This window comes from Aspergillus tanneri, assembly GCF_003426965.1.
Source record: "Aspergillus tanneri strain NIH1004 chromosome Unknown AapTan_6_pilon_pilon_pilon, whole genome shotgun sequence".
Taxonomy (NCBI): Eukaryota; Fungi; Ascomycota; class Eurotiomycetes; order Eurotiales; family Aspergillaceae; genus Aspergillus; species Aspergillus tanneri.
Genome location: NW_022984633.1, coordinates 3,663,355 through 3,686,337, shown reverse-complemented (window position 1 = coordinate 3,686,337; position 22,983 = coordinate 3,663,355). Strand labels below are relative to the sequence as shown.

Below are 22,983 nucleotides of genomic sequence, written 5' to 3'. Positions count from 1 at the left end.
GCCAAAGCCACAGCAACTTTTATAAGAACTCCTTTTTATAATCAACCCGATGACGAAATACAGCGCAGGTAAAGTATTAATGCTTGGTCTAGATTATAATAGAATTGGGGTTGGTTCGGAGAACTGGCTATTTCCGAGACTTTGAGTCAATTTAGTGTGACGATGACTGGCTTATTAACGCCTAGATTAGGAGTATTGCAGAATTAGGGAACAGTAGACAATGTCATAATTAATGTGAAAATTTAAGTCACTAACTACATGTTGAATAACTTTTTACACTACTGTATGATTCTATAGAGATTTTCATTCTCAAGCTATAATACTGACGCCCTGTTGTTAAGTACTCCGAGAGACAAGAGTTATTCAATTGGATATAATAGCTTCACATTGTAGATATAGACTTCCGTAGATTAAGAAACATATATTTGGCCAACTTAAATAATGATAATAAAAGGACCTAATTGTTCTACCTATTTAAAAAAGTTGGACATATTCTATCACAGTGTTAAGATTAACTGAAACAATCGGCTATTGTCTACGATAAGCCTAAGTCTTATAAATGGGTCTACCTATAACAGCACAATATTATGCCATAAACCACTAATATACCATGCTATCATTGTAAAATATGACTCTGATCGGTGTATAAAGCCCCGCACGCAGCTGACTGCACCTAGCGTAGTGACTCTAACGGTCTAACCTTTCATATTTGCTACTGTTTGCTTTATTTCGGAGGGGGTAAGTAAAAATATTAACATGGCCCTAGAGCTAGGCCACTTATTAAGGGATACTTCGGGGCAAACATATTTGTAAATAACACAATGATGATCTAATCCTTCTACAATACGGTTTCTGAGCTGTAGATATTAGTTAGGTGCTCGATGACTCAGCCAGAAGCTCTTCATATAACAATTATAATGGCATTGGATATAGTAGCAAAGTGCTCTAATTGTTAAAGCTTTGAAAGCAGCATCATGTGAGATAAAGAAAGAGTCAGTTTATGAAATATAGTGCATAGAATAAGGGAAACCAACGTATATAGGTCTAGACCTTATCGCCGGGAATACTAAAGACGAGATTTTCTTGTTAAACTATTAATACTAACTGCTTTCCTTTGAATGCTTATTATACAAAGTAAAGGACATATTTAACGAATATTCAATGCTAAGAAATATCATAGAATAAAATAGTTTTGTAAGACAGTCTGTTTGACAGAATTCATAGCAGAGGCACATATAATACACACTCAAGGTCCTTCGTCCTAATTAAATTGCTGAATGATACAGAGTGGACCTTATTTATAATTAAAATAATTATTACTGCCAGAATGTCATAGCAGGACCTCTCTAATAGCAAAATTGCAAATGTCATGGAGGAGTATATAATCTTACTAAGCAGCTGGCCCTTCACGGCCGGAAAAACTACACTTCCGCTGGCGGGGTTCCGCACACCTGTGGATTTTGGAGTCCGAAACCAGGAGATCACAAATATCCCACCGAGTTGATCGCGATACGCATCTCTCACGCGACCACATTTTCCTTCGTCGTACTGCGTATGAGTAAAGCCACCATGGCGGAACAAGTCACGGAAGGCCTTGCCAAGCTTCAGTTAGACCCGGAAACGGGTGAGATGGTCTCCAAGACCGAGCTGAAGAAGCGAATGCAAAAGCGAGCAAAGAAGGCTTCCAAGGCAGCTGCTAAAACGAGCAACCCGAGCAAGCCAGAGAACAAGTCTGGTACCGCCACCCCTAAATCCTCCGAGCCTACTCTTGACCCGGATGCCATGTTCAAGCAGGGCTTCCTCGCCGATGTTTACAATTTGCGACCTGCGAAACCTGTCAGAACGAGATTTCCTCCCGAGCCAAATGGATATCTTCACCTCGGCCACGCCAAGGCTATTGCGATCAATTTTGGCTTTGCGCGATACCATGGTGGCGAGACAATTCTTCGTTTCGATGACACAAACCCGGACGCCGAAGAGGAGAAGTACTTTCATGCGATAGAGGATATAGTTCGCTGGCTTGGTAATTTCTACGGTATTGACTTGGTGGTGCGTTCCGCTAATTGATCTATTAGGGTTTACTCCCAATCAAACTACCTATTCCAGCGACAACTTCCAGCGCTTGTACGACCTTGCCGAGAAGTTAATCGAGCTCGGAAAAGCCTACGTTTGCCACTGCAGCGAGATCGATCTCAAGATGCAACGTGGAGGCGAAGATGGCAAGTCACCGCGATTTCAGTGTGAGCACGCCTCCCAGAACGTGGATACCAACCTTTCCAAATTCCGCGGTATGCGCGATGGCAAATATGAGCCGCAAACCGCCTTTTTGCGTATGAAGCAACAACTTCTGGAAAATGGGAACCCGCAGATGTGGGATATTGTCGCCTATCGTATCCCCAAGAACCGCACTCCCCATATGCGCACTGGGTCGAAATGGCATATTTATCCATCCTATGACTTTGCTCAGTAAGTGTGTTCTCGCGCGCATGTGTTTAGACTTGTTTCGCGCTACTTTCCTTTGGCTACCTTTCCCTGCGAGCCTTATTCTGGCCTCTTATAGTATCCTTTAGGATATATTTTCTAATTCGGAAACAGCTGTCTTTGCGATAGCTTTGAAGGCATCACCCATAGTCTCTGCACAACCGAATTTATTACTGCCCGGGAGAGCTACGAGTGGCTGAATAAGACACTCGGTGTTTATGAGCCAATGCAGCGCGAGTATGGTGAGTCCCCGTTATTGTTGACCTTAACAAACGTCCGCTGATGAAACCCTAGGCCGCCTAAATATCACCGGAACTGTCATGAGCAAAAGAGTTTTGAAAGAGCTGGTTGAAAGGGGGCACGTCCGGGGCTGGGATGATCCTCGTCTTTACACCTTGATTGGTATTCGTCGGCGAGGCGTGCCACCTGGAGCTATTCTTTCCTTCATTAACGAACTAGGCGTTACAACATCACAGACGGTTATCCAAACTGCACGATTCGAACAGACTGTTCGCCGTTATCTCGAAACATCGGTCCCTCGCCTCTTGCTGGTCCTGGACCCTATACGTGTCGTAATTCAAGATATCGGTGATTTAGAGGGACAGGAGCTAGTGTTGCCCTTTTCGCCAAAGAAGCCCGAATTTGGCTCTTATAAGCTGCAGATGACGTCATCCGTCTACATCGACCGATCAGATTTCCGCGAGGTTCCTTCAGAGGAATTTTTCCGCCTGGCGCCAGGTCAAACCGTCGGTTTGCTACAGGTGCCCCATCCCATCAAGGCTGTTTCCTTTTCCAAGGACCCGACCACCGGCAAGGTAACAGAGATTCAAGCCATCTTAGTACGAGACGGTCCCAAGCCGAAGGCATTTATACAATGGGTTCCGGAGGGCTCGTGTAAGGTCACGGTTCGGGTTCACAATCCCCTTTTCAAATCTGAAAACCCCATGGCCGCGGAGGGTGGGTTCCTCGGCGACATCAACCCCAACAGTGAGACGATCTACCCTGAGGCGCTCGTAAATGCCGGGTTTGATGAGGTTCGCCGTCGTGCTCCTTGGCCGCAGGCTGAGGGCGAAAAAACTCATTCTGGGCCGGAAAGTGTCCGATTCCAAGCTATGCGAGTTGCATACTTTGTAAGCATATCAGTTCCTCTCAAGCCTGGAAAAAGTGGTCGCTAATATTTGATAATTGCATAGGCGATGGACTCAGATAGTACAGAAGACTCGATTGTGCTTAATCGCATCGTGCCTCTCAAAGAAGATGCCAGGAAGGATGCCTAGAGCTTTAGATAGTGTTAGATCTTGTTCTCTTACTTACCTAGGGATTAGCATGAGCGGTGGGCGTTGAAAAGAAACCCAACAGGGAATAACATACACTTGAGGTTATCGACGAAGATGATATCTTTATATCCACAACTTTGTGTTTTAATAAACACCTTCCCTGTAAGCATCTCTATACAGATGTTGAGAACATCGACTGAGCTTGGACTGAGTCAGCCTGAATAAAAACGAGGTCCATGTGACATGGAAGTGCTGGAATAAGCATAAAACGGAGGATATAATACGACTAAAAGTATGATACGGGGGTTCATTGAAGCGACATTCTTACAGAGTACTCTCTGTAGACGTTGAATTGAAGATGATCCTAGTAGGGCTGAGAAGGTCGCCGCTCCTTAGACTGGAGTCGTAATATCAGGTTGACAGTCCCCGTAGCCGGCCTAGACCCTCTCGGGCCTAACGGGAAATGACCCGGCGTTTGGAATGCATCGGGGTTCCGGTGTCTGCTGCTGAGATAAGAATTTCGGGGTTTGTGGGGCAACACTGGCATTCGATTGTGTTTACTCCTATTCGTTGGGCTAACGCAGATCCATCTTGCTCTCCCCTTAGAGCATGCAAATGTGGTTGATACGGAGAGAGGCCAGGCAAAGCTATAGTTGGTATGCAAGGAAGACCAAATAAATACTACATATGATATACGCGAGCGAATAGTACCAGTATTAAACTCAGTAGACATTAGATTGATTGTAGGGTACATCCAAGGCGGAATGATGAAACAATATACAATATACACATAAGCATCCATCCAGATATTACACCATTCAAAGCTTTTACTTCTTCTGCTTACCCCGTGGCCCGGCAACGGTTCCCATCAAAACTAAACCCATTAGCACAATGCAACACAAGAGAGATAGAGAGAGAGAGAAAGAACTCACCGTCCCAATAGCGAAAGGAGCTCGAATAATTCCCCACAAAATACCGATGATGATCATCGTGCCAATCAGCTCCGCCCCAGAACGGCACAATCCGTCTCAAACTCCAAGGGAAATCATACCCAGAGTGTGCGTCGATCGCCTGGATCTGTCGCAGCGTCATCCACACCAACACCGTCATCAGATGTACTTCGCCCGTGATGTATCCCATGAGTAATGGGGGCCCGATCGTCCCAAGTCCCAGGAGAAGCGTCTCCCATGGACTGGCATATTCGGCCGTGAGCCCGAACGGAGCGGCGTATTGGTGGTGGATGCGGTGAATGGAGCGGTATAGAGGCCCCCAGTGCATGGCGCGGTGGAGCCAGTAGTGGTATGTGTCTTCGACGATGAAGAAGGTGATGATTTGTGCGGCGATGGCGCTTAGGGTCGGGAATGGGAGGTCGTATTTGAGTCCGCAGAGCTTCATCATCGGGTGGAAGAGGATGATCAGTGGGAGCTCGATGATGAAGTGGATGGCGAGGATGTATTTGACGCAGGTCCATTGGTCCATGACCGATGGAGGGGGTCTTTTGTCTTGAATCTTGTACCTGTGGAAGAAAATGGGTAGAGCGTCGGCGATAACCCAGGGAATACATCGGCCGAAGTAAATCAGTTCGTGGGCGACGAAGGCCATGATTCCTGTTCTGTGTTAGGATGGAATACAAGGGATGAGGGATTTGAGCTGCTTATATACCTGTGGCGAGTGTGTCGTTATTCCAGTAGGAGTAGTGCGCCTGCCAGAGGCTTTCCATGGTGGACAGATTGTGCTGTTTTGCGACCTCAAAGAATTGCGTGTAGGAGACAGCTGGCTGCGCGGAGCTGGAATTGAGCAGCGACTCCATAATGAAGTATTCCCAGCCTGACATGTATCTACAATTTCTGAACTTTGTTCTTCTTGGTCTAATATATATTACAGGAGTGGCCCCTGAAGTGGAGGGTCCATCCGGATGGGCTGATCGGACACACCACTCGGATGCCCGAGCGGATCAAATGATCAGGCCAGCCCTAGCCTCAGTCAACCATTCACTCCCAATGAGATCTTCCAAAATTTCTCTTCCGAGTCTAATTTCTCCAGTTATGTGGAGTACATCATATTATTATCCTGTCAATTATCACATGCACGCACGCTTTTCTAAAGTTACAACTGCCAGACATACACAATTGGCCCTCAAAGCTGCAAAGCGGCAATACCCAACGCCAGACCAACCACTACAGACATCTCAACGCCTATCATTCCAGAACCCCCGTCCTGTACGGAGCTAGTCGAAGATGCATTGGCAGTACTGCTCGCGGAGTTCGTGGAGCTCCCGGTCCCGGCCGAATTGCTCGTCTCTCGGGGCCCATCGCAATGCCAGTGGTCGTTGTGAGGATGACATCCCACCGACTCGCTAGGACTCGGTTTCGTGGGAGTTGCCGTGGCTTCCGCGTGGTTGTGGTCGTGGTCTGCATGGTCTGAATGGCTTGCAGTAGTAGTGGCTGTGGCGTCGGCGGTAGCAGGTCCTTCACAGTGCCAGTGATCGCCATGAGGGTGACAGCCCACCGACTCAGTAGGGCTTGGCTTCGTTGGAGTCGCTGTGCTTTCATCGTTCTCATGATCGTCATGATCCGAGTGGCTCGCTGTAGCTGTAGCTATGGTCTCGGCGGAAGCAGGTCCGTCACAGTGCCTGCAGTGAAAGCCGTGAGACAGAGATATATACACACACATAGGTCAGGAAAATGGCTAACATACCAGTGATCTCCATGGGGATGACAGCCAACTGAAGCAGTCGGCGAAGGGCCTGGGTCCTGGCTCTGAGCCAAAACTGATGAAGCCAGGGCCACGATAGCAAGAAGTGAGTATCTCATTGTGTCGGAGTGTCTTGTACAGCGAAAACTCGATGCTGATCGCAAGAGAACCCCCTGACTAGCAGAAGAATGTAGGCTTTATACCCACGAGTACGGAACTAATCTCCCACAGACCCCCATTACTTCGCTCCGCTTTTCCATTTTTACCCTCCTTCCCATCGCTCTACACCTATAATGTCTGCTCGTACAACGCCAAGCGGAGTGGAATAGACTTGGCGTCTCCAAGGTTCTCAGAAGATGCTAACACCGGGGTACACGGACCAACGAAGAGGCGCGGCATGCGACGAGAAAGACAGGCTATACGAGAGTCGTCCTACTATCAAGGTGGTCGGTATCCACAATTTTCGTTGCAAGTATCCCAAAATCTGGAATTCTCAGCCAATCACGTCACCTATGCCATGTTTTATTTGGCTTCAAAATGCCAAGACTTTGACCCTACCGAGTGCCAAGAATGCTTGAGAACCTTGGGAGTCCGTGTTTCTCTTCCATATTTTTCATTCCAGGTTAGACACTGGCGGAGTTCCGTTTGTTGGATTCGTAGTTGTGTTTAACTATAGGTATTCACCGGAAGACTGGCCACTAGGTGCTGACCGGTTCACCTACAGTAGAAGACTGATCTGTTGGATTATTGCTGTTCCGGTATCTGAATCTGAATGCAGCTTATAGGCTGATCCACAGCTTTGTGGCTGGTACAGTTGGAGTCGAACCCGGTGTCATCTCCTCATACTGTTTTAACCACCCCTGTTCCACTTCGTTGTATTGTATGTCATTGTTTTCAAAGGTGGTATAGATTACATGTATCAACTTTATACAGGTTGTACCTTAGTACCCCACCTTCATATTCAGAAGGTGAATACGGGCATTTTCCCAATGATCAATCTAATTCCAGGCGCAAGTTACGATGGCACCCAACTTGGCATCTGCGCAACTCCAGATTATTCAAGATGTGATTAAATGTGATCCATCGCTGGCTAATTCTCAGATAGCTGATGCTGCAACTGCAGGAAGCGCATGATCCATCCATCTTTTTGGCACTGTCATAGCACCTTCAAATAAAGGCGGACTTCCACGAAGTATCACACCGATTATGCTGGAAACTCTCTAGTGACTATCTTCTTAAGAAGCCGGATTAGTACCTTGAGGATATGGCCATCTTCCTATGGGACGAGTTTCAAGTCCAAGCAACAACGTGCAGTATCAGGCGCGCTCTGTCTAATGGTTGGTTAAAAAAGACAGCCTAACTGAAAGCAAGCGAGCAGAACTCGAATTTGCGAGATATATATTTTCAACTTTATTTCAGATATTCATTTGGTATATCACTTTATTTACGTGGATGAATCTGGATGTGATAAAGAATAGGCTTCGCGCAAACTGGTGGCCTCCTCGGAGTAGCACCAATTTAAGTGTCCAAGTTTCATCGTAATCAGCGGTATCAGATACTTCCTGCTCAAGATGGCATTGTATTTTCGCGCATCTTCCAAGGTTCGACCGATGCCTCTGTCTTTGAGGATTTTATTGAAGAGCTTCTCCGTTATTGTGGTGAATGGCCTGGGTCGAAATCCGTCCTCTTGTAGACATTGCATCCTTTCATCATTCTGAGCGGATAGAGCAAATGTGTTTAGAAGCGGGAGTCAAGCTGGTGTACTTACCGCTATACTTACCAGACCTGAATCTAACTGAAGAGTTCCTCTAAGCTGAAAGCCTTTACTCGGCGGCACTGGAAATCATATGAAGATAGCCCTGATCAAGGATTTGATACCTTCCTTGAGTGGTGTGTTGACGCTGTGGGTGCAAGAGAACAAAGTGCGAAAGGGCATTTTCGGCATGAAGGCCTGACTGTTGTACCAAAGATACCAGCTCCATTTCTGCTAGCTGAAATGGTTTAATCTTAACACAACAGTCGCTGAGAAGGTCAGAGCCCTAGGGTCGAAAATAAGACACCATGATACGCAGGTGCGTTAGAAAATAAAAATGCATGAAGAAACAAAATGCAAAATATTTAGCCAGCCATCAGCCTATAAACTCATTATATGTCCTGAATTCTTTAACGTATCTACCATCCAATTTTCCGGCTTAAAAAATATCCTCCACATATCCACCCGCATTACTAAGGTTCATAATTTACATGCAACAGCACGATGGGCACTGAGGAGAATACTAACATTAGCGGCTGTTCCCTTATCGCATAATAAGAATTCTTCTGTGGAGAGGAGTACCCTTGGTAAGTAATGATTAGCAAGGTACATGGTATCTTCTGCAACAAGTCGCATTCTATCCCAGGATAATTCGGTCCATGATCTTATTTACGTATTTGAGTTTCTCGCTTTCTCGCTTGCCAGATGAAGAGTCATTTAGAGGGAGCAGTTAGGCAAATTAGATTAATGTTTAAGTTGGATATATGTACCTAGTGTATAAGTCTGACTATTCCTTGCATTGGCTTTGACGTCGAAGTCAAATGCTACAGTGCTGGTGTTTCCGGGCGATAAATATTGAGATATTAGATTAGTCATGCCTTCAGCTCTAACTTTTGACTAGTCAGTTAAGTCAGGTGCGAGTGTTTAGTTATATTCACACCCTCGAGGCCGGCGATTAGTTCTGAAATATAAATTAATGATCTGCATCTTAGGTGGTTGCCTAATATGCGGGGTTCACCACCCCGAGTACTTTATCCCTTCTTCTGTATTCTAGAGAGGGCGCGAGTCAACCATCCAAGTATGGTAGTTATCGTGGTCTAGGATATCAATATATCGTTCCCTATATTAGGCAATTGGTTGCTTGGCTGTCCGATGAGCTTCCTGCCTTCTTCCCCCCTGGGCCCTGAGTCACATCAATATGCGATTCCTTTTTCCTCTCCAGATTGCTCCTTATCCTTCTTTATCGCACTTAGCCTAGACCTCCTAAGCTAGAGCCTCTATCACATAATTACGCTAAGAAAATCGCACAGGTAAATTTAATTACACATTGCCAAATGAAATTTTACAAGATTACGAATTTTGTCCACATGCTCGATTCAGTCCTGGAGCGAGTACTCTGTTGTACAAATGTTTTATGTACTTACGCTATAGCCGCCCGCTAACGCTAGGCGCATATTTAACATCCATTACTGGATCATGATTTGACACTAAAAGAACTACAAGCTAGGGCTACGGCACCCCGTCCAGCCGCCCTTTAAATCTCAGCCCATTTTCCCCTCCCATTTTGCCCCCTTTTCCCTTTAGTTCCGTAATGCCCTGGGGTTTCCATAAGTAGCAAAATCATAATTTTGCACTAGTCACTGGCATGGCGAAAAGTGCTTTATTCATCATTCTTCTGCTGGTCCGAGTTCAGTGCGCAGCGGGAGCACTAGCAGATTTATCTGATGGATTCTGTCGGAGTTACAAGTTTGGAAGTAAGACATTGTATCATATTGCGTTTTGATTATTTTGGGAATCCATGGCTAATAAATCGCCCAGCTTCCGTTGCAAACGATATTCTCTATCTTATCGACCTGGATGGAGGACTTATTCCAGGCGATGGCGATGCGTCGAGTAAGGATATAACAGTAATCCCGTCGACTTTCAAAACGCGTCAGCTGATGCTGTATCCAAAGACAACTATCTCGTCCAGTTGGACCTCACTCAGGAATTCTATGTCAACAATGGGTCCCATTATAAGATGAGCTTGGTCCCGTCTAATATCCCTAAACTGAAAGACCAGGCACTATGGTCCAGTCAGGATAATGCCACCCTTTTTGCTTATGGAGGCCGTGGTATACGCAATACGTCCTCAGACAATGGGATCTGGACATATAAACCTCAAACAAGGTCATGGAGCCTTCAACAGACTGGTATTATTGCTGTGCGTCGTTTAGGAGGGGGTGCGTAAATATTTGAGCGATTCTTACAACCATGTGCAAGTAAACCTAACCGTACCAACAGCTTATGTGAATGCCCCTGCTATCCAAAGTGCCTTCTGGCTGGGTGGATATCAATCCAGTGATACAACGGAGACCATTACAGACGAATCTCTGCACTATTTAGATAAAATGATTAAACTTAATACTACCACAGGCCAAGTCACAGAAGTCAGTGCCCTATCTAACCCGGTTCAGCAGGGCGCTCTGGTATACATACCCGTTGGGGAATTGGGTATCTTGGTATTCATGGGTGGTGAAGTACCCTCTGATAAAACTGGCGTCGACCTGACGTATACACCGGTAACTCCTCACGAACCTATGGGCAAAAACACGTTCTAAATGCTGTACAGAATAGCTGGAACTATGTCCAAGTATATGATATTGCTTCAGATAAATGGCACAACCAGACAACATCTGGGGCCGTTGCAGCGGCAAGAACACAGTTCTGTGCAGTTGTACAACACGATGTATCCTCGTCTTCCTACCAGATATACGTCATAGGAGGTGCCAATTTTGAGACGCGAGAAGTTTATTCTGATGTGTAGGTATGCTCTTTCAGTGAATAATTACCTTTTTAACTCGTGCTGTAGATCCTACCTCTCTATTCCCTCGTTCAAATGGTTCCGAGCAGGAGGTCTCCATGAAGGCCGAATGACACTCTCCTGCGAAGCATACGGCAGACAGATATTCGGAGTCGGTGGACGACTGGCTTGGTCTGATACTGCAGACGCCGGGTGCTACACGATGCCTGCATTTGTTTATGATGCCCAATCGGAAAATGAGCCAACTACTTTTGACGTAAGTGCATATCCGACACAGATAAACCTATGGAATTGCTGAGTTGAGTACAGCCCTCTTTATTCACATATTCAATTCCATCTGTGACGGAAAAAGATATTGAATCCTCACCATATCCGTCAGCCTGGGTGGATCCGGCTTTGGAACATATTTTTCTCCAGAGTTTTTCACCGAGTCCGTCCCCCACGTTTTATTCGGACAGTGAACTTGGGCAGAAGAGGGACGTCGGAGCCATTGTGGGTGGAGTAGTTGGAGGTGTTACAGGTCTAGCGTTAACTGTTGTAGTCTTAGTGTATCTGTACAGGCGGAAGCTTCATGCTGCGCACAACAGCCCAGGGAGGATGAAAATTAAATATGAAAGCTCTTTGGGACGAGGAGAATTGGCAGATACACAACTGACACCAGAGTTGGCCGGGCGAGAGAGACCGCATGAACTGGGACATGATGGTAATATGCATGAACTGGACGCGAGAGAGACGTGATTCCACAAGTGACGGAGGGGTTTTAAATGAGCATCGGAGATATCAAGGCACACGAGCGGGTTTTCTCCCGGGGCAGCCATCAGTGCTATATCAAGTCGGGAGTCCCACGCGGACTTATTTTCGTACCGCTCGATCGCAGAAGGGAGTATCTTGAGGTGAACCTTAAAATTTTATCAAACTAATAGTGATGTAACTTGAATTAAAAAAGAAAGAAAGGGGGGGAGCATGCTTTTCATGCGTAGGAGAAGTCGCAGGTTTGTGAGGAGGTGCAAACATTTGGAGCAGTCTTAGCAGTAGAAGGGCGTTAATTGTATGGCACGTTTATGGGTCATGATTTTGTATATATATATTCCTACGGACCTGATTTTCTAGAGCCTCTGCGACTGTTCCCTTCTTGATGTCACCGCTTTAATGAACGTAGCGTACTTAGGGGCCCTGTAAATGCGGTAACCCCGCCCGGCATGTAACCCCAGTTGAATCTACCACAGAATTATACTACTATCTATGGCTAGATATTGCTGTCGGCTACACTTCAACGCAATATGTATATATACATATTGAAAAAAAAATCAACGAATATTGCCTAATATAAAAATGGCGAAGATATACCACGATCCTCTTGAATATCTATAAAGAGGCGCTTCAGTTGACTTATTTCCTGGCTCCTCAGAAGATTGTGTGAGCGATTTACCGATATCTTGACTAATTTGCTTCATAAGAGCTTCCGCACCCTTGCAATTTTCTTTCTGCATAGCTCTCCAACGAGACCGTATTTCCTTTGCTTTTCTCTCGTCAATTTGGCGCCGAAATTGCTAAATCTTGTTTGACCTGCCGGCGGGATCGCGTGGTTGAAATAGACGGTCGTTTTTACGTCTCTAAATTTTCGTCCCATACCGCCGTGTACGTGGCATCTTCTTCTGCATTGGATAAAGCACCACGCAAGATATGATCAATTGTAGGAGAAAGCTCCTTTTAGTGGATCGTACTAAAGTAATTTGATGACGAATTGGATGCAGTGTTTTAGGTGTTTCCACTTTATTCTGCAGTGGTGGGTTGGCCTGGGATTCCGTGGCCGACCCCTACCTCCCGCCAGCCCGCACGGATTGTACGGGGCATTAAAAGCTCGCTTCCGGATGTCATCAATATCATATAGGAATTCTAATTTGTCATATTTCTTGCCATTTATGCGGGAAATGGTGTTGACTGCGGTGGCATGCCAATCTTTAAGCTGGTGAAAGGCAACGGAATCAAGTGGTTGCAGTCAATTGCGTCAAATGCGGTGGAAAAAGTAAAAAATAATTCTATAATATTGACAGAATTGTACAAAATCCATAGTGACATGAGATTTATTGTTATCCGTAAGAAGAAGGCGATATCTCTCTTTCTGTCGCTTGCTTCCTGCAGTATGCTGGTTAAAATGATGAATCCAAAGATATGCAACTTTATCACTTGTATAGCATGATTCAGAGGCTTTAGGAATATAGTCATCTGGAAGATTGGTTTGTGTATGCCAATCCTCTAGCCGGACCTTGCCTGGCATGATCAACACCGGTGGAATTAAGTTACATGTAGAACTAACACACTTAATTGCGCTTACCAGTATCCGCAATGACGCGCTTGCAATAGCGTTATTGCGCTTTGGATACTTAGTAATGACTTATTCAATGCGTCCCTGGCCAATACGGGAAGCCCGTTTCATCAAAATTCCAGATATTTTTATCTTCAATATTGAAAGCCTCGATTTGATTTGCAACTAATTGTACCACTGCAGAATATCTTCAATGTTCTCTGCCTCGCGTCGATTCATCTCAACTACACGCCGCTTTCCTTGGTATACTGTGGATTCCGTCGTAGGAAGCGATAACCCCAGTCTTGGAGAATTTTGGTGGTGATTTTAACAGATCGGTATGGCCTCGTTTAAGAATTGCATTAGCAGCCTTTTGAGCATCAGTAATACTTAACTGAGCGCCTAGGTTATCAAACTGAGCACGATTAAGGTATAAGCTCATCATGAACCTGCAGTGAAGCAACAAAGGGGTATCACCCCATCATAATATAGTCGGCCTAGTCCTTCTAAGGACCTACTGCCCCGCTGATGCATCTGCATTGGATCGATCTCTGCTAGGCCTGTTTATTTATAAAATATAAATCTTGAGCGGCATCATGTGATAGATCTTGCCTCGAAACACTTGTAATTGGAAAGCTTCGATTTTCTAAGATAAAGCATAGAGTACAGCAAGAGACATCTGACCTCATACAAGGAAGCCTCAGATATTTATATAATTTCATTCGTCACTTAAATCAGCATATTTTGTTTGTATTCACCGATACATGGGCTCCTTGTATTTCACATTGACAGGTCTCAATGACATCACAGTAACTAACTCCTGAAAAATGCATATTATGACAGACTTGGCAGTCCCGTAAACACCCGATTCGATTCCGCTGTTAAACAAAGTTACATTATTGACCTTGGTTGGAGGCCCGATATCTATATAGTTGAAGTGACGAAATCCCTGGACCTCTCTGTGCTTTGTATGACGTTGGGGATCACATGTGGTACGAAGGCACGACGAACACATGAACCCGATGCGGACGCTCGGCCCCGGAAGCTGCGCAAACATATCCTGTCAAGACAAACCATTCGACCAACCAAAAATCCGGGCTTCAGTGAAGTTATGGGATTTTCAACATATCTTTCCTGACGCTTGGTGATGTCACGTGGTATATTCCAATTTCCCGATTGGGTAAAAGTCCGCGCAAGTCTTGTTTCATGATCATAGAATAATATATTATACACAAACTAGCGCTGGTTCGAATCCTATTATTATATGTATAGGCCGTGCCTCCCAGGGTATTGTTTTGGATCGGCCGCATAGAGCTATACGATAGCATAAAGAATGCTGTTTTCTGCAAGAAAATGAGGGTATATATGATGCAAATGTAAACCGGATATGCCAGCTGACATGAGATAACATCCAGGCTCGGATATATCCAAAAGTCAGATCGTATGCAATGCAGAAACCATGCAGAAACCGCTATATCTATTGCCTGACCGATCAGCGACTAGGATAGAAGCCTCAAGTAGATCGGCCTAGAAGCCTATACAGGATTATACTGGACGTCATCCTGTCTCGAATGGTATTTGCTGAGAGACCGGTATCCAGTGGTGGGCTTCGGCTTGGCTAGCCGTAGTGCCCAACAAACCAAATACTCGACGGGAAGCAATAGCAACAGAACCCGATTCCCAAGGAAGCATATGGCGACGGAGAACATCGCTACCAAGGCATCTGACCAGTAGTGGTTTGCAGTGGCGACAATAACACCGAGGACTAGTAGTGGATAAACGATCGCAAGCGTGATGTACAAGATCTGTTTGAAGAGGGACTTCCTCGCGGGTCGGCCACAGAACTTAGGCAGGATACCGGAATGGTAGAGAAACGTGCATCCAATGACAAAGGCGTAGGTGAAGTGAAGACTGGGCATGGCGGCGAGCTGGTTGATGGATTGCCCGCCTACCCAGACACTCTCGGCGTGGTCCTGGCGGACAGTATCGTAGAAATGATAGGCTTCGGGAAGCATTCGCGGTGGCATGCAAGGGTAGAAACAAAAGATCATAAACGCCGCAAAATTACCTAGGGTCATAGTCCGTCGTGCCACGGCGAAGGCGTTGTGGTCTTCCGCCGCGTAGTAGTACCATGAGAGAAACCTAGACTTGTATAAACGTGCCATTCATCCCGACAGACCAATGTGATTAACCTACAAAACAGTTCCGGGAATGTGGACGAGCGAATAAATGCGGTTGAAGAAAGTCATGATGGACGGGTGGTTGGTCATAAAGAACGATTGGAATTCCGACTCTTCGATGAAAAGGAAGCTGAAGAAGGACTTGTGCTCGAAGTTAAGGATATCGATGGCGTGGTTTTGCGCAACCTGAACAACGCCGATCTCAGCGGGTGATAGCCACTGTGCGATGGCTTTCGTGAAGGAATAAAATAAAAAGTTCACAGCCCAGTAGAACATTTCGACTAGGAACGGATATTTCTGGATTATCCGGCTGTGGATGTGGTGCGCCCATCGGGATGAATCTGGTGTCTTGAACGTGATCCCACATACGCTCTGCGTTCTCGAATACTGGCCGTTACCTCCATATGTATCCTCATCCTCATCGGGGTATGTGTCATTCAATCCTGACGATTTCCTCCCCAGTATGCTATAGTTTCTGCGGCGATTGACAATTAGAGACCCAATCATTATCCCCACGACAACCTGCGGACTGACGATTAGCACGTGACAGTGAAAGCGCGGTGAGGATACAGGCACACGACTTACAATTGGTTCGAGCCATGTGTGAGACGCGAACTGTGGCTTGCCTAGATCAGGCTGCTGAGCTTGCGACTCCAGTGCTGTAGTCGCCATCTTGGGATTCGTAATCGAGGTGGTCGAGGGTTGTTGAAAGAAGAAGCACCAGAAACAGATTTAAGACAAAGGGACGTTTCCCAGCCTGACCTTGGAAGGGACTAGAGGATAGGCGAGCGCAACGATGATACGTAATAATTTCGGCCCGTTTATTCGAGGAAGGATCCACTTTTAGTTTCAGTTCATTCCAGAAAGTATGTCTGCTCCAGGAGGCTGAATCTGAGGGCTTGGTCTGAGCAAATGCCAAAAAGCCTGACGGGACCGGAAGGATGTGGAAAATATACTCAAATGCCCTGTACCGTTCGACGAGGCTCCGAGGTCCCACAGTACATGTAAGTAGGTTTCGTATACAGTACGGATGAAAATGGAAATTAATATTCATCCTCGGAAGCACTTCCTTTAAGAACCATTTTGAGGAGTTCGATGTTAATATTTGTTGAGACATTCCTTTGGCTCCCCCTTGAACAGATTTTGTGGCCCCACTGTCCTCCTTTCGGCACCATTGGGATTGGTCGGATCACCACATCTATCACTTCCAGATGCGAAAGCGAATACGCAGTACGGAGGCCATCACCGCCTATTCATCTTGCCCAACCTGACTCGGTAGCTCATAATATCACTCACGGGCCACTTTCCTCCCGCCGCTGCTCACAGCTCCCAATTCAGATCGAAGCAATGTGTATCGCTTCAATACGAGCTTTTAGCCCCTGAGCGCCTGCCATGGACACCTAGGTAACCCCTTGCCTGCCTCTTTCGGTAAAAACCAGATACCAAAAAAAACGGTACATTACCGCTATACCGACCTTAGTCAGTTGTGGCCGCGTTGGGAATAGATCCGCATATCTCCATCCTGCTTTTGGAATCTGGATACGGGGCGGGCCAATAGTCTCTTGACTTGATAAAAACACGACCCTGTCAAGGGGCAGAGCCAGGATTTCAGATTCTCCGTCTTGGGTTTGATTATTCTTACAATACGTCGTACGGAGTACTAGGCGGTACACGGCCCCTCTGCGATCATTATCGGAGTATGGACGGAGCACTGACTCCACTCTGTACCACTCCGTAATACCTTGGAACATGGAAGCATATCTGCACTTGCCTGGATTCTTCCACTCTCTCCTTGTTGGAACATTGAGGGGGCGGGAAAGTACTGCTCAATTAAGTAGGAAGGTTGGGTAGCCCTGTTCTCGAACCGCCTTCTCCTATTCCATAGCCCCTCAGGATATCTTATGGATACACGAACTCGAGGTCTTCACCCCTTTCTTTCTACAGAGTACCTCTGTTATGACTTGGAAGTCTCGTTTCGTTCATGCGATGCTCTTACCTCCAGTGAAATGCTGATTTGAAGACTATAGCTCTTGGATTCATAATCAAATGCGGCAGACAGGAGACCGAAGTTTTAACCTTGAATGTCTTGATATACCCTATTTTGGAAGGCTTTGAGTTCTTGGCCCAGTTCCGTTCAGTACTTTTAAACTTTGACTCCTATCCTTTTTCATGGGCACATTTCTAAGACTGCATGCATGTATATAAACAGTTTATAATTGGGTACCATGAACTACAGATGTCAGCGTCCGTGTCCAGTCAACATATGGCGTAAATTATACCCTTCTTTCGTAAACCCCGATCGTTTACGTCAAGTAGTTATATCTTGAAATTATTTCAGTCGGGGCAAGACGGCACGTGCCTTTGGTCCGTATAGCCTCAACAAAGAACAAAGATACGACATATAATACCTCAGTTACCAGTACTCCGTACCTGAGTCCCAATTATACCCAAGAGGGGCTATCGACAGAATCGAACCTAGAAGGAGTACGTCGACATTCATTGCCTGACTGAAATGAGATTTACGGACGGTCTTAGCAATGTTAGATGCACAATTAGTGTACATTATTACTGAGTGGATAGCATAACAATTCCTCAGGGACTACGTCTGTGGCTGAATGGCACGTTATCGCATTTCTACTAGTGGACCTGGCCTGTTTATCTGGGGTGTCAAGACGATGGCGTGCTTTCTATTCCGGCAAATCCGCAAGCCTACCGGATTTGAAATAATAGCCTAACTCAACCTTGATTATGCATGTTCCCCGACTGATGGTCGAAAGAGTTCCCGTCGAACCAATCGTTGGAAACTCCAAGCCTATGACGGAAGTTCCGGAATTTTTGACACCGACTTCCGAGCACCGAGCCCGCAAAAATGGTAGAGCCGTATGATTGGTAGATAAATGGTCCACCATCAATGTCAATTCTATCTGATACGAGCCCACTGCAAATATTGGTTGAACTAAGCCCTATCTGATCCTTCAACCATCCATTTAATCTTAGAACGCGATCATTATGCAGATCTGCTTTGAATAGGCTTGTTTGTGTAGATTGAAATAATCAATTTTTTAAAGTTCTACCACCACCCAGAATTATCAGAACCCATTGTATATCTGGACAGTGTCGAAAATAAACGAGGTATTATGTTCTACGCCCACAGCGCACACCCCCCTGTGACAACGACAGGATGGACACAAAGCACGTGAGCTGTCTATTTCATGTCTTAGGCTGTCGATTATGAATGGCTCTTTCTTAAAATTATACAATCACGTGACCATTACAGAGTGTTCGCGAGGCACAATTCTCTTCAATTCAGGAGCTCGGGCGAGCTGACTATCTAGATGGGTGACTAAGTGAGGCCACGTGACCATACCGAATATGGTAGGTCCCTAACACAGAGTACCCTATTTTAAGCCGTAATTAACTATTAGTCCAAACTTGGTACAACTGTGTGACGGAGGCTGTGCACTGTGGCCGAAGCCTTCCTTGTCGTTTATTTGATTTCTCGTACAGTTTGCACCGAGGTTCAGTATTTTTTTTATTTGGTTATTTATTTTTATTTTTATATTTATTGGGTCTGTCTCAACTCAAGACCATATTTCCGCCAAGGATGCATGCATTTGAATCCCACACAAATCTAGACAAGGGAGTTGACATATTCTCATTCTTGTCATTGGACTTGGAAACATCATCCAACCTTTCAATAGTAGAAGATATAACCTGTGATCCATTGTATTTAGTGTGATAAAACAACCCTGTGACTACATCAAGAGCTACCCAGATTAGCTGTCTCAATGAAGACAGCGATTCCTCGGAGAATGAAAGGCTTCGCCCATGTTACTAATTCATGATTTTTTTTATCATATCCATCGGGTATTGGCTTGCTGTAGCATTGCAAGATGTCTCATCAATAATTGCCTGAGAAATAAATGGAGCTTCAGCTATCTTCATTATTGTCTTAGCGATAGTGTAAGGCCAATAATTCCACGTCAGGAAAGTGGAAGGTTGCCATGGCTATTATTTAATACCGCCTTGGAAGATACTACATCTATGTAGTTCCTCTTTGATATATCATCCTTGGCATCATTGACCCTGGACTTGACTTGGCAAGTACCTTGGAGTTTCATGAGGACCCTGTGGTTCCGCTGCTAATTTAACCATCTTTTAATTGATCCCACATGACTGGATATATTTCTTTCCATGCAGCATTATACTGGGATTGACATACGGTATGCTGCGCTGGATAATACTATTGCTAACGTCCCTGGTTTGGGCAAAGCACGCTATCGATTTCTCTTCTCGCCTGGAGGCAAGTGTTCTTCCATCGCTCCATCGCTCCAGTAGTACTATATTGACTTTCAATAGCAAGTTACTCAAGTGTTCGTTACAAACATTACCCTGCTGGATACTGTGTCATCACCCCGACACGAAGAGGAGCACATTCGTCTACAGCATCGCCTGCAGCGTTCCCGCGGTAAATGGGATTCAGTCCATCCTCGACAGCGGCTGTTAACAGCGCTGCATGGATTCACTAAGTACAAGGAGAGGAATTTGGTGGAGACGAAGCGATGGAGGGACTTATATAAACAAGTCTCTAAGCGACAGCGATCGGTATGTAACCAATAATCGATACCATCAAATCCAAAGGGCTGACTGAAAAATTGAAATAGTTGGTCGAATCAACGGTCCACTACACGCGGAAACTCAACGCTGTTGAACATCTCCTTGAAATAAATGAGCAACTAGCAAAGGCAATTGTCACCCAAGGCCTACAGTTTTATAACGTCTCTCGGTCAGAGTTGGATGAATTCATCCGCCAACAAGAACAAGAAGGCCAGGCCACCGACAGGACCAGCGTATCGCAGGCAATGAAACATTTTGTCCGCGACTGGGCAGAAGAGGGTTCCGAAGAGAGACAGGAGGCATTCCCGTGTGTTCTAAGCACTCTGGAACGCATCCCTCGAACGAGCGAGCAGCCGCTGCGAGTGCTAGTTCCTGGTGCCGGGGTTGGAAGACTGGCGCATGAGATTGATGGGCTTAGGGGTGGGAAGTCCCCTTGGATATCGGAGCTATCATATGCTAACAAATACAGGCTTTGAGGTCACCATGAATGAATGGTCCGCTTATATGAACCTAGTATACAGATATATGTCCAGCATTTCCACTCCAAACAGTGAGGCTTTCCACCCGTACATCGACTGGTGGTCGCATCATGCCACGACAAGAGATCTCCAGCGCTCTGTGGCATTTCCCGATCGGGTGATTGATCCATCGTCGGTTCTGCTTGTGGAAGGTGATTTTACTACGGTGTTTGCGGAGGATACTGGAAAATATGACATGATTGTCACGCTGTTTTTTATTGATACTGCGCGCAATTTGGTCTCTTACTTCGAGACCATCCACCAACTACTCCGTCCAGGAGGTCGATGGATTAATCTGGGGCCGTTGCTGTATGGCTCAGCGCCGTTTCTTCAGCTATCACTGGACGAGATAATAGCCCTGAGCGAGAAGATTGGGTTTCAATTTGAAGAAACAGACCCATCCTGCGGAGATATTACCCTCACTGACAGCCCAGTGAGAGGACTGGAAGTGGCATACGGCCGCAATGGGAGAGGATTAAGTAAGAACGCATACCAGGCACAGTTCTGGCAGGCCACAAAGCTTTAGCAAAATCCTGGGAGAGTCGATTTCTATAGATCTATTATTATTATAACTTATTTGAGAAGAAGCGAGAAGATAAATTAAAATTTTTTTTAAAATGATCTACTTATTCTACTGTCTATACTTTAAACCCTAACTTCTAAGATATCTCTTAACTATTGAGATATTGAGATTGTAAGTGCTAATTTGTATGGAGAATCAATACAGAGTTGTGTCACTCGGTGTTCTGCACCGCTCGGTGGTACGTTACGTTAGAACTACGTATATAAAGTTCCTTGCGGCTACAACAGCGTCTTCGTACGAACGCAGTCTGGTACTATAGCCCCAGTTCAAAGCTCGGTTACGATGAACTTGCTTATTGCATTTTCCCTATATATGAGTCTGGCTCATTGCACCAGCCAACCTGAACAAGTCAAAGATACATTCGAACCTAGCCATTATAACAGAGAGGATGTTATTACTCGTGATATTGTAGTGATAGGCGGTGGCGCATCTGGCACATACGCCGCCATTAATCTCCGCAGGCTTGGGCAGAGAGTCGTGCTCGTGGAGAAGGAGGCTCTCCTTGGAGGCCATACTCGCACGTATACCAACCCGGCAACCGGGAACACGATCGACTACGGCGCCCAGGCGTTCTGGAACACATCGGTAACACGCGATTACCTTGCATATTTGGACGTCCCAGTTACCCAATACACCGGTGTGCAGCTTACTGACATGTACGCCGACTTCCAAACCGGGGAGCAAGTTATTGTTCATTCCAGCCGCGACTTTACGGCCTATATCGAGCAGCTTCGGAAATACCCATACCTAAAATACAGTTGGGATCTGCCATATCCCGTCCCACCGGATCTTCTATCTCCATTCTCGGAGTTCGTTGCTAAATATAACTTGAACGATATTGGATACAATATCTACTACGGTTCTCAAGGACTATCGAACATCCTAGATCAGCCAACTGTCAATGTTTTCAAGGAGTTCCACGAGTCACTCACCGACGCCGTAAAAGGAGGAAATGTCAAAGGCCATCCAAACAACGGGGAGATCTACACAAAGGCATTAGCATATCTTGGAAAGGATATCCTCTTCTCTTCACGAGTTATTGCTGCCTACCGGCCAGAGAGCAGCACCGGAGTAAAACTAGTTGTACAGACTCCTTCTGCGTGCAAACTTATCCTAGCCTCAAAGCTACTCGTTAGCATACCGCCCCTCTTGGACAACATGGAGCCATTCGACCTGACCAAACGGGAATCCAACCTCTTTTCACGGTGGGAATACAGCGCTTACTACGTCATGCTAGTCAGCAACACTGGGCTGCCTTCTGGGTATCGATTCCGCAACGCTAATGCCTGGACGACTTCCAACATCCCTGAGCTACCCGCGCCCTACCAAGTCACCGAGACCAATGTACCAGGAATATTCCGTGTTTGGTATGGAAGTCCATACCCGTTAGAGGAGGCCGTTGTGAAGGCCGATGTCACGTCCATAATACGTCGGCTACAGTCCCTAATGCACGCAAATGCTACTACCGTGCCACGCTTCTTGGCTTTTAATAGTCATACCCCGTTTGAATTGGTGGTCCAATCAGAGGAAATCAGTAAGTATTTTTATCGGGATCTGAATGCCCTGCAGGGTTATCGTAACACTTGGTATACCGGAGCAGCTGTCAGTTCATACAATTCTGCAACAGTGTGGAACTTTACCGCAGCGTTGTTGCCATCGGTTATTGCTGCTTGATGTCAGGCATTGATGGATTAATACTATAATTATAATTCATATTTGGATGGAGTTCCATTGGTAGAAGGCTTCTATATGCCGGCTTTACGAGTATGATT

The 22,983-nt window shown here is 45.8% G+C and overlaps 7 protein-coding genes across 7 annotated transcripts; 4 read left to right on the top strand and 3 right to left on the bottom strand.

The window, feature by feature from the left end:
* Positions 1-1,569: 1,569 nt before the first annotated feature.
* ATNIH1004_009228 (glutamine--tRNA ligase) lies at positions 1,570-3,758 on the top strand (the record flags this gene model as incomplete). Its single annotated transcript, XM_033573826.1, has 5 exons — positions 1,570-2,023; positions 2,076-2,466; positions 2,596-2,723; positions 2,776-3,611; positions 3,675-3,758. 5 exons carry the CDS (start codon positions 1,570-1,572, stop codon positions 3,756-3,758), a joined length of 1,893 nt encoding a protein of 630 aa, XP_033424378.1.
* An 827-nt stretch (positions 3,759-4,585) lies between these two features.
* Positions 4,586-5,568, bottom strand: MSMO1_2 (sterol desaturase family protein; the record flags this gene model as incomplete). Its single annotated transcript, XM_033573825.1, has 3 exons — positions 4,586-4,632; positions 4,691-5,365; positions 5,421-5,568. The coding sequence occupies 3 exons, from the start codon at positions 5,566-5,568 to the stop codon at positions 4,586-4,588; spliced, it is 870 nt and encodes a 289-aa protein (XP_033424377.1).
* A 326-nt stretch (positions 5,569-5,894) lies between these two features.
* Positions 5,895-6,571, bottom strand: ATNIH1004_009226 (uncharacterized protein; the record flags this gene model as incomplete). Its single annotated transcript, XM_033573824.1, has 2 exons — positions 5,895-6,390; positions 6,456-6,571. 2 exons carry the CDS (start codon positions 6,569-6,571, stop codon positions 5,895-5,897), a joined length of 612 nt encoding a protein of 203 aa, XP_033424376.1.
* A 3,279-nt stretch (positions 6,572-9,850) lies between these two features.
* ATNIH1004_009225 (uncharacterized protein) lies at positions 9,851-10,805 on the top strand (the record flags this gene model as incomplete). Its single annotated transcript, XM_033573823.1, has 4 exons — positions 9,851-9,959; positions 10,024-10,098; positions 10,161-10,427; positions 10,489-10,805. The coding sequence occupies 4 exons, from the start codon at positions 9,851-9,853 to the stop codon at positions 10,803-10,805; spliced, it is 768 nt and encodes a 255-aa protein (XP_033424375.1).
* A 4,043-nt stretch (positions 10,806-14,848) lies between these two features.
* Positions 14,849-16,165, bottom strand: ATNIH1004_009224 (phosphatase PAP2 family protein; the record flags this gene model as incomplete). Its single annotated transcript, XM_033573822.1, has 3 exons — positions 14,849-15,455; positions 15,510-16,015; positions 16,079-16,165. 3 exons carry the CDS (start codon positions 16,163-16,165, stop codon positions 14,849-14,851), a joined length of 1,200 nt encoding a protein of 399 aa, XP_033424374.1.
* Positions 16,166-18,241: 2,076 nt separating this feature from the next.
* On the top strand, positions 18,242-21,154 carry ATNIH1004_009223 (uncharacterized protein; the record flags this gene model as incomplete). Its single annotated transcript, XM_033573821.1, has 4 exons — positions 18,242-18,373; positions 19,853-20,098; positions 20,158-20,530; positions 20,580-21,154. The coding sequence occupies 4 exons, from the start codon at positions 18,242-18,244 to the stop codon at positions 21,152-21,154; spliced, it is 1,326 nt and encodes a 441-aa protein (XP_033424373.1).
* Positions 21,155-21,493: 339 nt separating this feature from the next.
* Positions 21,494-22,885, top strand: ATNIH1004_009222 (uncharacterized protein; the record flags this gene model as incomplete). The annotated part of the gene is made up of 1 exon (XM_033573820.1): positions 21,494-22,885. One exon carries the CDS (start codon positions 21,494-21,496, stop codon positions 22,883-22,885), a length of 1,392 nt encoding a protein of 463 aa, XP_033424372.1.
* Between the last annotated feature and the right edge of the window lie 98 nt (positions 22,886-22,983).